This window comes from Arvicola amphibius, chromosome 10, assembly GCF_903992535.2.
Source record: "Arvicola amphibius chromosome 10, mArvAmp1.2, whole genome shotgun sequence".
Taxonomy (NCBI): domain Eukaryota; kingdom Metazoa; phylum Chordata; class Mammalia; order Rodentia; family Cricetidae; genus Arvicola; species Arvicola amphibius.
Window position 1 is genome coordinate 85770156 of NC_052056.1, and position 12474 is coordinate 85782629.

The window sequence follows — 12474 nt, forward strand, 5'->3', positions numbered from 1 at the left end:
ATAAGAGGTTTCGAGCATCGTTGAGTTTATCTCCCTCCCACAACTTTTTCTGGTGTGGGTGGAGACGGGGCCTAAGGGGCAGTGACCAGGAGTAATGACAACGGCTGGAACTGTGCCCTGTCCGTCTCTCATGAGTTGTTGGGAAGTGCTGCCTCAGAGTTGTGTTAATTGAATTCCAGCCTAATTGACTGTTATCTCTATCCATTGACTAGGTTTGCCGTGGCTTTCACAGAGGCAATGAAGGACACAGCGCAGATGCAGTGGGTACGTCTTCTTCTGGTGTCTTTCCGGTAGGGCTTGGGGACAGGGAGGCTGTCTAGACCGTGGTGGGATGGCACAGTTGTGTGCTGCTGTTTCCAGTGTGGATACCCTTAAAAAGTTTAGGGATGTTTCAAAGTTTTCTTTAATTAAGTCTTTGAGAGTTTCATACAATGTAGGAATTTTTTTTAAATACTTAAAATATTTATACATATATATACATATATATATATAAATTTTAATGTATGGCAGTTGTGAGCTGCCATGTGGGTGCTGGGAATTAAATTTTAATTTTTATATATTAATATATATATAAATATATAATATACATTATATGTATAATGTATATATTTCTTCATTCTATCTGTGTTCCACATGCTTGTCTGGTGCCTGAGCCTCCTGGGGCTGGAATTACAGAAAGTTGTAAGCTATCATGTCCGTACTGGGAATCGAACCCAGGTCCTCTGCAGGAACTGTCTGTGTTCTCAGCTAGTGAACCATCTCTCCAGCCCCATACAGAGTTATTGAGCATGTTCATCTCCCCCATTCCTCCTCCTCCCAGATCTGTCTTCCTTCCATACCCACACAACTTTGTGTTCTCTTTTGTTTTGTAAAACCCTTGAGTCCAGTTGCCTCTACATATGTTCTTTCATATGGGACATACCCTGAAGTGTGGTCAACCACCTAGGGGCCACATGCATAAAAAAAGCTGTCTCTTCCTCTCCCAGGAGCCACCAGTGGCCAAAAGCTCCTCAGCTAAGGGTGAGACTTTGTGTCTTCTTCCCCTCCCCCCATTCTGAGATTTATTTTTAACTTATTTATCCTTATTTTACGTGCATTGAGTTTTGCTTGCATGTACGTTTATGCGAGGTTATCAGATCCCCTAGAACTGGAGTTACAGACAGTTGTGAGCTGCCATGTGGGTGCTGGGAATTAAACCTGGGCCCTCTGGAAGAGCAGCCAGTGCTCTTAACCACTGAGCCATCTCTCCAGCTCCCATGCTGAGATCTTGTCTGGCTTTAGCTTGCCTGGGTCTTACTCACACTGTCTCAGCTCTGTGAGCTAATAAAGGCAACTGCCCTGTTGCGTAAGAAAGCATTGTTTTCCCGCAATCACCCACTGCCTCTGGCTCTTCCGGCCTTCCCACCCCCTTTCCTGCAGTGATGCCTGAGCCTTGGGAAGAGGGAATGGGATCTAGCTATGCCATTCAGGGTTGAGTATGCCACAGTCTCTCATTCTCTGCACCATGACCAGTTGCGGGTCTCCGTGTTAATCACCATCTACAGCAAAAAGATGTTTCTTTCATGAGAACTGAGAGATGCACTAATGTATGGGTAGAACAATGCTCCACTATGTATACTAAGCCGGCCTGGAACTTACAAAGAGCGCTTGCCTCTGCCTCCCAAGTGCTGGGATTAAAAGCATGTACAATCACACCTGCCTCAGATATGTATAAGCTACAGAATATATATATATATATGTATATGAATATATATGAATATAGGTATGTATATGTATATATACACACACATATGCTACCAAATATATATATAAACACTACCCTGGGGCAGCCAGATCTAAGCTTGGACAGTCCTGTGCCAAGATTAATAGGCATTTAAACAAACAAACAAACATCGAGGGGCTAGAGAGATAGCTCAGTGGTTAAGAGCACTTACTCCACCTCCCGAAAACCCAGGTTTTGTTTTTGTTCCCAGAACCCACATGGCAGCTCACAACTATCTTTAACTTTAGTTCCAGATGATCTAATGCCCTCTTTTGACAGGCTTCAAGCATGCTTGTACTACAAATATACACACACAGGCAAAACATTTATGCACATAAAATACAATAAAAAGTGTAAAGCAAATCTTTTTAAATTAAAAAAAATGAGGACTGCAAAGATGGCTCAGCAATTAAGAGCATGTATTGCTCTCACAGAGGACCTGAGGTCAGGTCTAACACCAAGCAGCTCCCAACTGCCTGTACGTCCAGTTCTAGGAGATCTGATGCCCTCTTCTGGCCTCCATGGGCACCTAAACTCATGTGCACACACACACTTTAATATGTACATATAATTAAAAATAAATTTTAAAAATTAAAAAAAATTAAGGAAGGAAAACACTGTGAGGTAGCTTAGATGGCTTTGTTCTGGATGTGGATGTAGGAGGTACTAAGATAAGCCTAATAAAAGATGATATTAACTTATTTTCATAGCTATGAGGCTGGGATAGTTATTAAATTTGAAAGTGAAGTTGTTTTTAATACACATTTTGTACAGGATTGGTTGGGTGGGTTTTCCAATAAAGTTCAACCTGGTACCTTTATTTGATTTGAATTTTTTTTCAAATACAAATATGTATAACTAATATAAAGGTTTTTTTACTCAGCTGTGTTTATGGAATTCTTTTTGATTTGGAGGAGAGACTTTGATTCATGTACCATGAATGGTGATAATGTGTTTTGAGCAGCACCGTCTTAATCTTCCCAGAGGAAAAACCAGCTTTGGTTTTTAATTTTATGTTTTCTGTTTTGGAAGCGGGCTTGACTCAGGCTGTAGCCTTGTTAATCTTGCCTAATTATTACCAAAGTGTGATCAAATATCAGTAATCCTAGATTAGAAAGATTATAGGACCTCCTCTAGGGCTCTTGTGGTTTTTGTCCTCATCTTCCTCCTTTTCCTCTTCCTTTTTCCCCCTCTTCTTTCCTGAAGTATGCTCTCACCATGTAGCTCTGGGTAGCCTGGAACTTACTGCATAGAAAAGACTGACCTTGACTCAAAGAGCTGGGCCTCCCTCTGCCTCTTGAGTGCTGGGATTAGAAGTTTCGAAGCCACTACCACACCACCATGCCTGGTACTTTCTGGCTTCAAAAGAGAGAATATAGAGGCAATAGATGGCTCAGTGGTGAAGAGCACTGGCTGCTCTTGCAGAGGACACAGGTTCAATTCCCATGTGGCAGTTTACAACATCTACCTCCAGTCCCAGGAGCTCTGATGCCCTCTTCTGGCCTCTTGGAGCACTGCAGGCACATGGTTTTTCTCCCCATCCCCCTCCTCACACTTTTAAGAAGGAGATAATATGTATGTGCACAGAAATAACGTATTTAAATGTGGTTTTAGGCAAAGAAGTCAGTTCAAAGCTTAGACATGCATTCTCTCCACCTTTATTTCTAGAAAGGTAATTAAGTTGGGTGTAGTGACTTGCTGATCCCAGCACAATCTTGCTGCGATTCTCATGAGAAATACACTTTCTGATACAAACACGAAAAGTCAAGATGACCCTTTCAGTTCCCCTTTCTACCCAAAATTAATTAATCTGGCAACTGAACTCTGTGACGGGAAGAAATGGCCGTGCCTAGAGACTTGTGAGTGTGTCTGTTCACTCACCTTCCAGGGCTATTTCTCTGGGATTTAATAGACGCCTGAACGGTTGAGAGCCGAGGCTGCTTTGTGTGATAGTTTAAGAGGACTGGGGAAGAGTATTAAAATTCCACTTTAATAAATGGGAGAACTTAATACTTGATTTGACTAATTATTTGATAGGAAAAGGCAGCGTCCTTTTAAGTACACGCTCTGAAATAAGTGAGTCTCTGTGAGGGACCCATTTCATAGACTAAAACGGAAAAGAGAGCTGAGAGGGGATGAGGAGGGTGGGGCTGGGCTCAGCTGTAGAGCACCTGCCTAGAATCCACCAAGGAGGAGCCGCCGCTTAGCTTGGTGTTGCCATAGCACTTGCTGAGGGGGTGGAGGCGGGGCTCAGTGGTGCAGCGCTTGTCTCTGAGGGGGAGCGCCACAAGATGAGGGAAAAGACAAAGGAAAAGAAAGACCAGACCACAGCTATAAGAAGACCTCCCGTTCTTTGGCTAATATAATAAAAAGGCTAATCTTCGTAACACTCAACTTTTTGCCAGTGGAAACTACATTAAAAGTTCTTGTAGTAGATGCAGAATCTAAGGCTCAACATTCGTTTTGAAATCACAGAAATGACTCCTGACTGTAGCTTTCTTAAGAGACTGGATCTAATAGTTACGGCTTGCTTAGAGAAAATCGCCACCCATGCACACAGTGTTCACACGCTGTATCAGTGCAGGTCACACAGAGATCGGCACTTCTCAGGAGGTTATTTACCCTTCTCCTACGCCTTTTCACATAAAATCTCTTGCCAAGCAGAAAATACACTGCATAATATACTGTAACTATAGGAGATAACCCTGTAAAACAAGGCGGGGTCTCACCGTGAAAACATCCATGGGTGAGACTCGGAAGGCATTTATAACCGGGCTTTGATGCAGGTCAGTAGGGAGCATGCTCCTTAGCACACGCACATCCCGGAGTTCCATCCCCAGCCCCTTAAAACCTTAGTGGCGTGCCTCGGCTCCAGGAGGTCCCATCTTATGCAAACAAACAAAAAGGCCGAGATGGGAATATGCGCCTGCATATGGATTCCAATATGGAGAGGCCCCGAGCCAGAAGATGAGAGGCCTGGAATCCTGGCAAAAGCTGGGCTCAGGGTGTGGCACAATGTCTAGGGAGACAAGTCTGGCTCTGGGGCCATGGGCAGGAAAGTCAGTTCTGAGGAAGTTGCTGCTCTGAAGCACAAAGTCCCCCAATACCACAGCCCATGCTGTGGGTTTACCTAGCACATCTTTGAGCTTGTTATTATTTTTGCATTTACGTGCTAGCGAGGGCTAGGGTGCCACCGGGTAACTTGCCCGTGTCCCCTCCTCACTTAATTTATTTATTTTTGCTTTGTTTTATGAAAAGTACCATCTTCTTTAAATAGGAGATTTTCATTTTGTTTTGCTTTGTTTTGAGACAGGGTCTCGCTGTAGCCCAGGCTGCCCTTGAACTCGAGGCCGTCCTCCTGTTTTTAGTCTCTGAAGTGACGAAATTATAGACAACACCACTGTGCCTAACTGAGAAGTGATTTTTTTTTTGTTTAAATTTTGAAATACTTCCTCTTTAAAGACTTGGGATTTCAAGGGATTCCCTCAGGGACACCCGCACCCGCCATACAGCATCTCGAGTAGGACAGCGGAGGTTTTGCTGGACCAATGGTTCAAAGAGCTAAATGTAAACGGTGGTGCTGAGGCCGAAGCCAAACTGAAGGGAACCTCAGTGTTCTGGATGGAAGCTGCTCGTCCTCAGACCTGCGGCTGACTCTCCATCATTCCGTGGGATGTCTGCCTGACGGGAGGGGCTTTATCCCCACGGCTTGTTCTCCAAACTGACAAATTAGTTTGAGGACCGTTGTGCATACCCCTTATAATGTCAGGACCTTGCTCTGTTAGCGATGGCGCCATGCCCCCTCCCCCATATATGTATGTGTGCACCTGTGTGTGTGTGTGTGTGTGTGTGTGTGTGTGTGTGTGCGTACACATGACAGGAATGATGACCTCTGGCTTCTGGTATCCCTTCCTGCCTTCATCAGAATATTTAGGTTACTCTGGGCTGTGGTGGCGCACTTCTTTAATCCCAACACTTGGGAGGCAGAGGCAGGTGGATCTCTGTGAGTTTGAAGCCAGCCTGGTCTGCAGAGCAAGTTCCGGGAAAGCTACAGCTGTTACACAGAGAAACCCTGTCTCAAACAATAACAACAAAACAACAGTAACAACAAGAGAATATTAGGTTACAAAATAAAACGTTACACAGTATTGGTCCCCACAGCTCACCTCCACAAGAGCTGTATTTCAACCATAGCCGATGTCATCTTCGAATCCCCTCTGCCATGGGGCAGAGGATTTCCTGCCCCTCTCCAGCTCCCACCTTTGTTTATTTAATGATTATTAGTCCCCCATGTCTCCAGGACCTAGAGAAATGAACTCTTTGCCCTCTAGTGGCTTTGTGACCTTTCACCAGGGAACGCCACAAAGAATAAGAAGTTGGCATCTTGTCACAAAAGGGAAGAAAGAGAAGGAAGAAGAGAAAAGATATGAGAGAAGGAAGGGAAAGGACAGAAGAAGGGAGAGGGAGAGAAGGAAGGAGGGAGCAGAAGAGGGACCGCTGCTTCTGCCTGAATCCTGGAGACACCGAGGGCTCTGCCTGTCCTCCCTGGCCACCACTTGTGCTCTTTGGGTCTCTCCCCACCACCACCTCCTTCTCCCCCTTTTTTTCCTCTCCCCACCCTCTTTTCTTTTATCCCTTTTCTTCCTCTTCTTCCTTCATCCCAAGGGATGGGAGATACCTTTCTCAAGTCAGGGACAAAGTACCATCGCTGAATGGCACTGCCCCGCCCTCCCCTGCTTCAGCAGCAGGTGCCCTCCTGGACCTCAGGGACTCTCCTGCTGACAGCCCCCATGAGGCTGCAGTATGAGGCATTTCTTTCTTCATTCTTCTTAGAGATGCAAAACCCATTAGGGTGGAAGGACCTCTGTACTCCTAAGAAGCCAATGTGGGTGACTTAGAGATGTTTCCAAAAGGGTATTTAATTATCTTGATTCCTAAAAAGCATAGAATGGTTGGATCATCCAATTAACTTTCCCCCCATTCTTTCCCTTTCAAAAGCCACATGCTACTGGGAAGATCTTTGTCCAGAGTCAAGGTAAGAATATATGTGTGTGTGTGTGTGTGTGTGTGTGTGTGTGTGTGATTTATTAAAATGTATTTATAATACATATACAGCTTATTGCATTTATTTTACCTATTTGTGTTCATATTCATACCACTGCACACATGTGAAAGAGGACAACTTTTGGGACTTGGTTCTCCTCTCTTTTCTTCCTTTTTTCCCCTCTTTTTCTGTTGGTTTTTCAAGACAGGGTTTCTCTGTGTAGCCCTGGCTGTCCTAGAGCTCACTCTGTAGACCAGGCCGCCCTCCAACTCAGAGATTCCCCTGCCTCAGCCTGAGTGCTGGGATTAAAGGCGCGTGTCACCACCTGACTTTGTTCTTTCTTTTTACCATGTGGATCCCAAGGATTGAACTCAGGCTCGGTGGCAAGCATCTTCTTCTACTGAGTCATCTCCCTCCGCCCCAATTTGTTCTATATTTTGAAACAATGTTGGGTGATGAGATACTATAGTTTCTGAAACATACTTAGAATAATTAGCAGAGAGGATAACTTTCTGTTGCTTTCTAACATTAGAATAAAAGACGGGGAAATTATAAAATATAGAGAGGAATGCATATGACCACGTTTTCCACCAGTGGAGACAGACTCCACTCCACTGTCCAGGTGTATTTTCTTTCTTTCTTTCTTCCTTCCTTCCTTTCTTTCTTTCCTTTCTTTCTTTCTTTCTTTCTTTCTTTCTTTCTTTTTTCTTTCTTCCTTCCTTCCTTTCTTTTTCCTTCCTTCCTTCCTTCCTCCTTCCTTCTTCTTCTTCTTCTTCTTCTTCTTCTTCTTCTTATTCTTCTTTCTTTCTTTCTTTCTTTCTTTCTTTCTTTCTTTCTTTCTTTCTTTCTTTCTCTTGTTTGTTTCTCAAGATAGATTTTCCTCTGTGTAGTCTTGGCTATCTTGAAACTGGCTCTGTAGACCAGGCTGGCTTCAAACTCACCAAGATCCCCCTGCCTCTGTTTCCTGGGGGCTGAGATTAACAAGCCCCATGTTTGTTTTTTCTTTTTAGAGACTCTCTGACCCAGGTTGACCTTGATCTCCGGGTCATCCTACCTCTATCTTTAGCTGTAATTATAGGAGCTTGTATAACACCTAAGTGAGACAAGAGTTGCCTTGTCCTGGGTGAACTCTTCTGCACCAAGCCATCCTCCCTCTCTCCCAGGACCCCCAACAGTGGCACATGACTTTCTTAGCCAGCTACAGTGACCCTTACAAGGCACTACCCTAGAGGGCAGGGGATGGACAGAGGGTTCCAAAGACTGATTTGGGAGTGATTTTTGAGTCAGGTGGATACAGGTATAGTGGCCGAGGCAGGGAACACTGACATGTGTCGGCTCCGCAGACCCCCTTTTGGCTTCATCGTGTCACCCAGGATCTAGTGGGCCTCTGAGACCATAGCACTTGGTGAACTCAGAAAGGAGGTCAAAGCTGAGTGAGTGGCCAGCATGGGTTACAGGAGAGCTTGGAACTGGATGCAATCCTCCTGCTTCCCAGCCTTCCGGGTTAGAGGCATGAGCCATCACTCTTGGCCGAGAGTACAAATGTGTATTTGTCGATTTTTGAATTTAGGAGTTGTAAATGAAGGTGAGCTTGTCCATTCTGGGTTTCATGGTCTAAGTTGATGAGGATGACTGACCAGGTTTCTTCCTCAAGAGGGCACAAGATCTCGTTACAGATGGTTGTGAGCCACCATGTGGTTGCTGGGAATTGAACTCGGGACCTTTGGAAGAGCAGGCAGTGCTCTAAACCGCTGAGCCATCTCTCTAACCACCATATACGAGCTGCCCATGCATGCTTCAGAAAAAAAAAATGAAGGTGAACCTTTACCCAGTTTTTTGTTTGCTTGTTTATAGTAAGAAGTCACTAGTTAGTTCCCGGTTGCTCAGCCCCGAAATAATCACACAGACACCATATTATTTGCAATACTGTTCGGCCAATAGTTTAAGCGTATTTCTGGCTAACTCATATCTTAAATTAACCCATCTCCATTAATCTGTGTATTTCCAGGAGGTTGTGGTTCACTGGGTAAAGTTCTGGTGTCTGTCTCCGGCAGGGCTATATGGCTTCTCTCTGATTCTGCCTTCTTTCTCCCAGCATTCAGTTTAGTTTTCCCCGTCTAGCTCTGCTCTACCCTATCACAGGCCCCAAACAGCTTCTTTATTAATCAATGGTATTCACAGCATACAGAGGGGGAATCCCACATCAATTTTTAGTCTTGGTTTTGGGGTTTTCAAGACAGGGTTTCCCTGTATTACAGCCCTAGCTGTCCTGGAACTTGCTTTGTAGGCCAGGCTGACTCGAACTCACAGAGATCCACCTGCCTCTTCTTCCTGAGTGCTGGGATTAAAGGCGTGCACTACCACCCACTAAGTGCTAATGTTTTAAAAGATTTTTCTGAGTCTCTTTAAAGAGCTCAAGGTCTGTACCACCCAGAGGGGGAAGAATGGTGTGGCCCTGGCATCCACAGGTGCACCCAATTTCTGCGCCAAGGGGCTCATGAAACTCCATTGTAGTGCTCGGGAAGTTGAATGGAGTTATAAGAACCAACACTTCACATCTTTTTCTTTTATATTCCTTCCACCAGGAATTGCAACGATACCAAATGTCAACTTTAACTGGAACACCTTCCTCCAACAATCAGGTAAGGCATGGCTCCCTTTCTGGGACTTTGCCAGAAGCATCCCTTGCCATCTGCCCTTAGGGCAGTTCGAACTATCTTGCTGGACCCCCTGCTTTTCTCTTTCTATAATGCTTAAATCTTCAGTAACGGGGGTGGTGTGACCTCCTTTCTTTATGCATTCACCTGGATGTTTTCTTAGGAGGCATTCCTAACAGCTGGCTTCTGTGTGAGATGGTACACTTAATCGGAGCTCCATGCATCTTGCAAGACTGTCACCTGGCAGGATGGCATCAGGACACAGCCTGATGGTGGTGTGTGTGTGGGGTTTCTAGCCTATTGTGGAATTCAGAAAAACATAACCACTTTGGCTCCTACTTGTGGTATGAAATGAGTTTAGCCATGATGTGTGAACAAAAGTTAATTGTGCCAAGTCTTTTAAATACTGACTGTCCATACTTGAGGCCTGCTGTATATAATTTTTTTAAGGATCAAAACTTCCAATTAGATTAGATTATTCTGGGTCCTAAGGGATAGAAAAGTAAAGCTGTCTCTTGACATGAGATTCGAAGACAAGAATTCCTCTGTTTTTAGCTAAGATCTTTTTCCAGAAATGACCATGCTGTGTAGTGATGCTTGACGGTGCGGTCATTCAGATGTGTGCACTTGGATATGTGTGACGATCATTCAGATGTGTGTACTTGGATATGTGTGATGGTCACTCAGATGTGTGCACATGGGTATGTGAGATGGTCATTCAGATGTGTGCACTTGAATATGTGTGATGATCATTCAGATGTGTGTGTACTTGGATATGTGTGATGATCATTCAGATATGTGCACTTGGATATGTGTGATGATCATTCAGATGTGTGCACTTGGATATGTGTGATGATCATTCAAATGTGTGCACTTGGATATGTGTGATGATCATTCAGATGTGTGCACTTGGATATGTGTGATGATCATTCAGATGTGTGCACTTGGGTATGTGAGATGGTCACTCAGATGTGTGCACTTGGGTATGTGTGAAGGCCAGAGCGCAAGCTCAGGTCATCCTTAGGAGCCATCCACCTCGTTAGAGACAGTATCTCTCACTGACCTGGAGCTCATCCAGTAGTGCAGGATGACTGGCCAGTGAGTCCCAGGAATCCTCCTGCCTCTATCTCCCCAGCACTGGGATTAAAAGTGCACATCCATATGCCTGGCACCTTGGTTTTTTTTTTTTTTTTAAAAAAGCTTTCTGGGGATTGAACACAGGTAGGTCCTCATTTGCAAGTCCATTCTTTACTGACTGAACCATATCCCCAGCCCTATATTTAGTAGTGTTTACAGGGTTGTTCAGGGTTTAAGCTGTGGGGTCCTAGAGGGGAAAGCTGAAGTTATAGGCTTTACTACAAACTCCCAAGACTCAAAATTTGAAACCAGCTCCCCATCCGCAGCTGATGTAAGGACACTCCAATCCCATTTCCTCTCCAAAAGCCTCACCTAAAACCACCACAGATTGCACGTCAGCTTTAGTTTCACTTGAAAAGAAAAATCCCAAGCATTTTATTCGAAAAAATTTCTGTAGCACGTTCATCAATCCCCATGACAGCAGTGTGGCTGTTCTCGGCATTACAAATGAACCCCTGAGACCCCATTGCTTCTTCATGTCAGCATGTGGGTACAATTCTTCAGGATGGGGGGGCAGGCTTTAAATTGCCTGCCTTAAGGTTATTTCAGTTTCAATATATTATAGGACACGACGGGGGCATAACTGAGACCCATAATTCCCGACCTCCAAATGGGCATTTCATCAAACCCCCCAGTCTCAGGGCTGATGGCTGGGCTTGCAGTTGAGTGAGCAACAGAACAGGCAGGAGTTTTAAAACACTCCACTGAAGGCATTTTCCCCATAGGCTGACTTGGCTACTGTCCCATCTCAATGTGAACAGTTAGAAATCCTGTCTGCTTGGCATCAGTGGGTTCAAGGAAACTCTGGCTGTGGCTGGGGTAGCTGATTGCAGGAGGAATACAGTAAATCAGAGGAGCCATTAGAATTCTTCTGTGGGTTTTACAGTCAGGTGTGAGTCCCCATTTGTACAATTGACTGTCTCTGTTGAGTTCATTCTTGGGGGATGACTGGCCTATTAGCCCTGCTCTGTCTCACTGGAATTCTGGAGTTTTTGTGACCCGAGATCGTGCCCTACCCCTTCTTTGTGCCTCAGACGATGAGGACAGAAGACGTAAAGGATTTGGATGGGCTCTTAGTGACCAAATGCCCTCTACGTTCTTCTAGTTGTTTGGGTATGGAGGGTGGGCAGGTAGAGCAGAACCTCACACGACCATCTAAGTCGGTGAGTTACCAAAGTTTATAGCTTGCTCCTTAGACATCTGATGCTAGTTTTTGTTTGTTTGTTCTTTGAGACAGAGTTTCTCTGTGTAACAGCCCTGGTTGTCCTGGAAGTCATTCTGTAGACTAGGCTGGCCTTAACCTCACAGAGATCCACCTGTCTCTGCATCCTAAGTGCCGGAATCAAAGGCATGTACCACCTGTACATCTGATGCCTTTTTTTGTTTGTTTTGTTTTGTTTTGTTTTGTTTGAGACAGGGTTTCTCTGTGTAACAATCCTAGCTGTCCTGGAACTAGCTCTTGTAGCCAGGCTGGCCTCGAACTCACAGAGATTCACCTGTCTCTGCCTCTCGAGTGCTGGGAGTAAAGGCATGTGCCACCACCGCCTGTGTACCACCATGGCTCACCTTCCTCCCACCATCCCTCCAACCCTATTTGTTTTTCTATGCGATGGAGACCCAAATATCCTAAAGCCCACTCCCTGTCCATTTCCAAGAAAACCCACTTGGTTTTGCTATGGGATGATGGATCTCCATTCTTTATGCATCCGTGAATCAAGATACTTTTTCTAAAATCTTCCGTCAGCACACCGCCCTTCTCACACTTACAGTTGAGGGATAGGAGAGGTGCCAAGGCAGGGTACTGTGGCTCGCACCCATAATCTCACCCCTCCAGAAGCAAGGGCAGGAGGTTCCTCAAAAAACTCAAGCCTAGC

General features: G+C 44.9%; 1 protein-coding gene across 4 annotated transcripts in view; it reads left to right on the forward strand.

The window, feature by feature from the left end:
* Positions 1-12474, forward strand: part of Glt1d1 (glycosyltransferase 1 domain containing 1) — a 65582-nt gene that overhangs the window by 18860 nt on the left and 34248 nt on the right. For all 4 annotated transcript variants that reach the window (XM_038344844.2, XM_038344845.1, XM_038344846.2 and 1 more), the window contains 3 exons: positions 213-264; positions 6761-6797; positions 9392-9448. In XM_038344844.2, coding sequence (XP_038200772.1) covers positions 213-264; positions 6761-6797; positions 9392-9448 — 146 coding nt within the window. The remainder of the gene's footprint in view (positions 1-212; positions 265-6760; positions 6798-9391; positions 9449-12474) is intronic.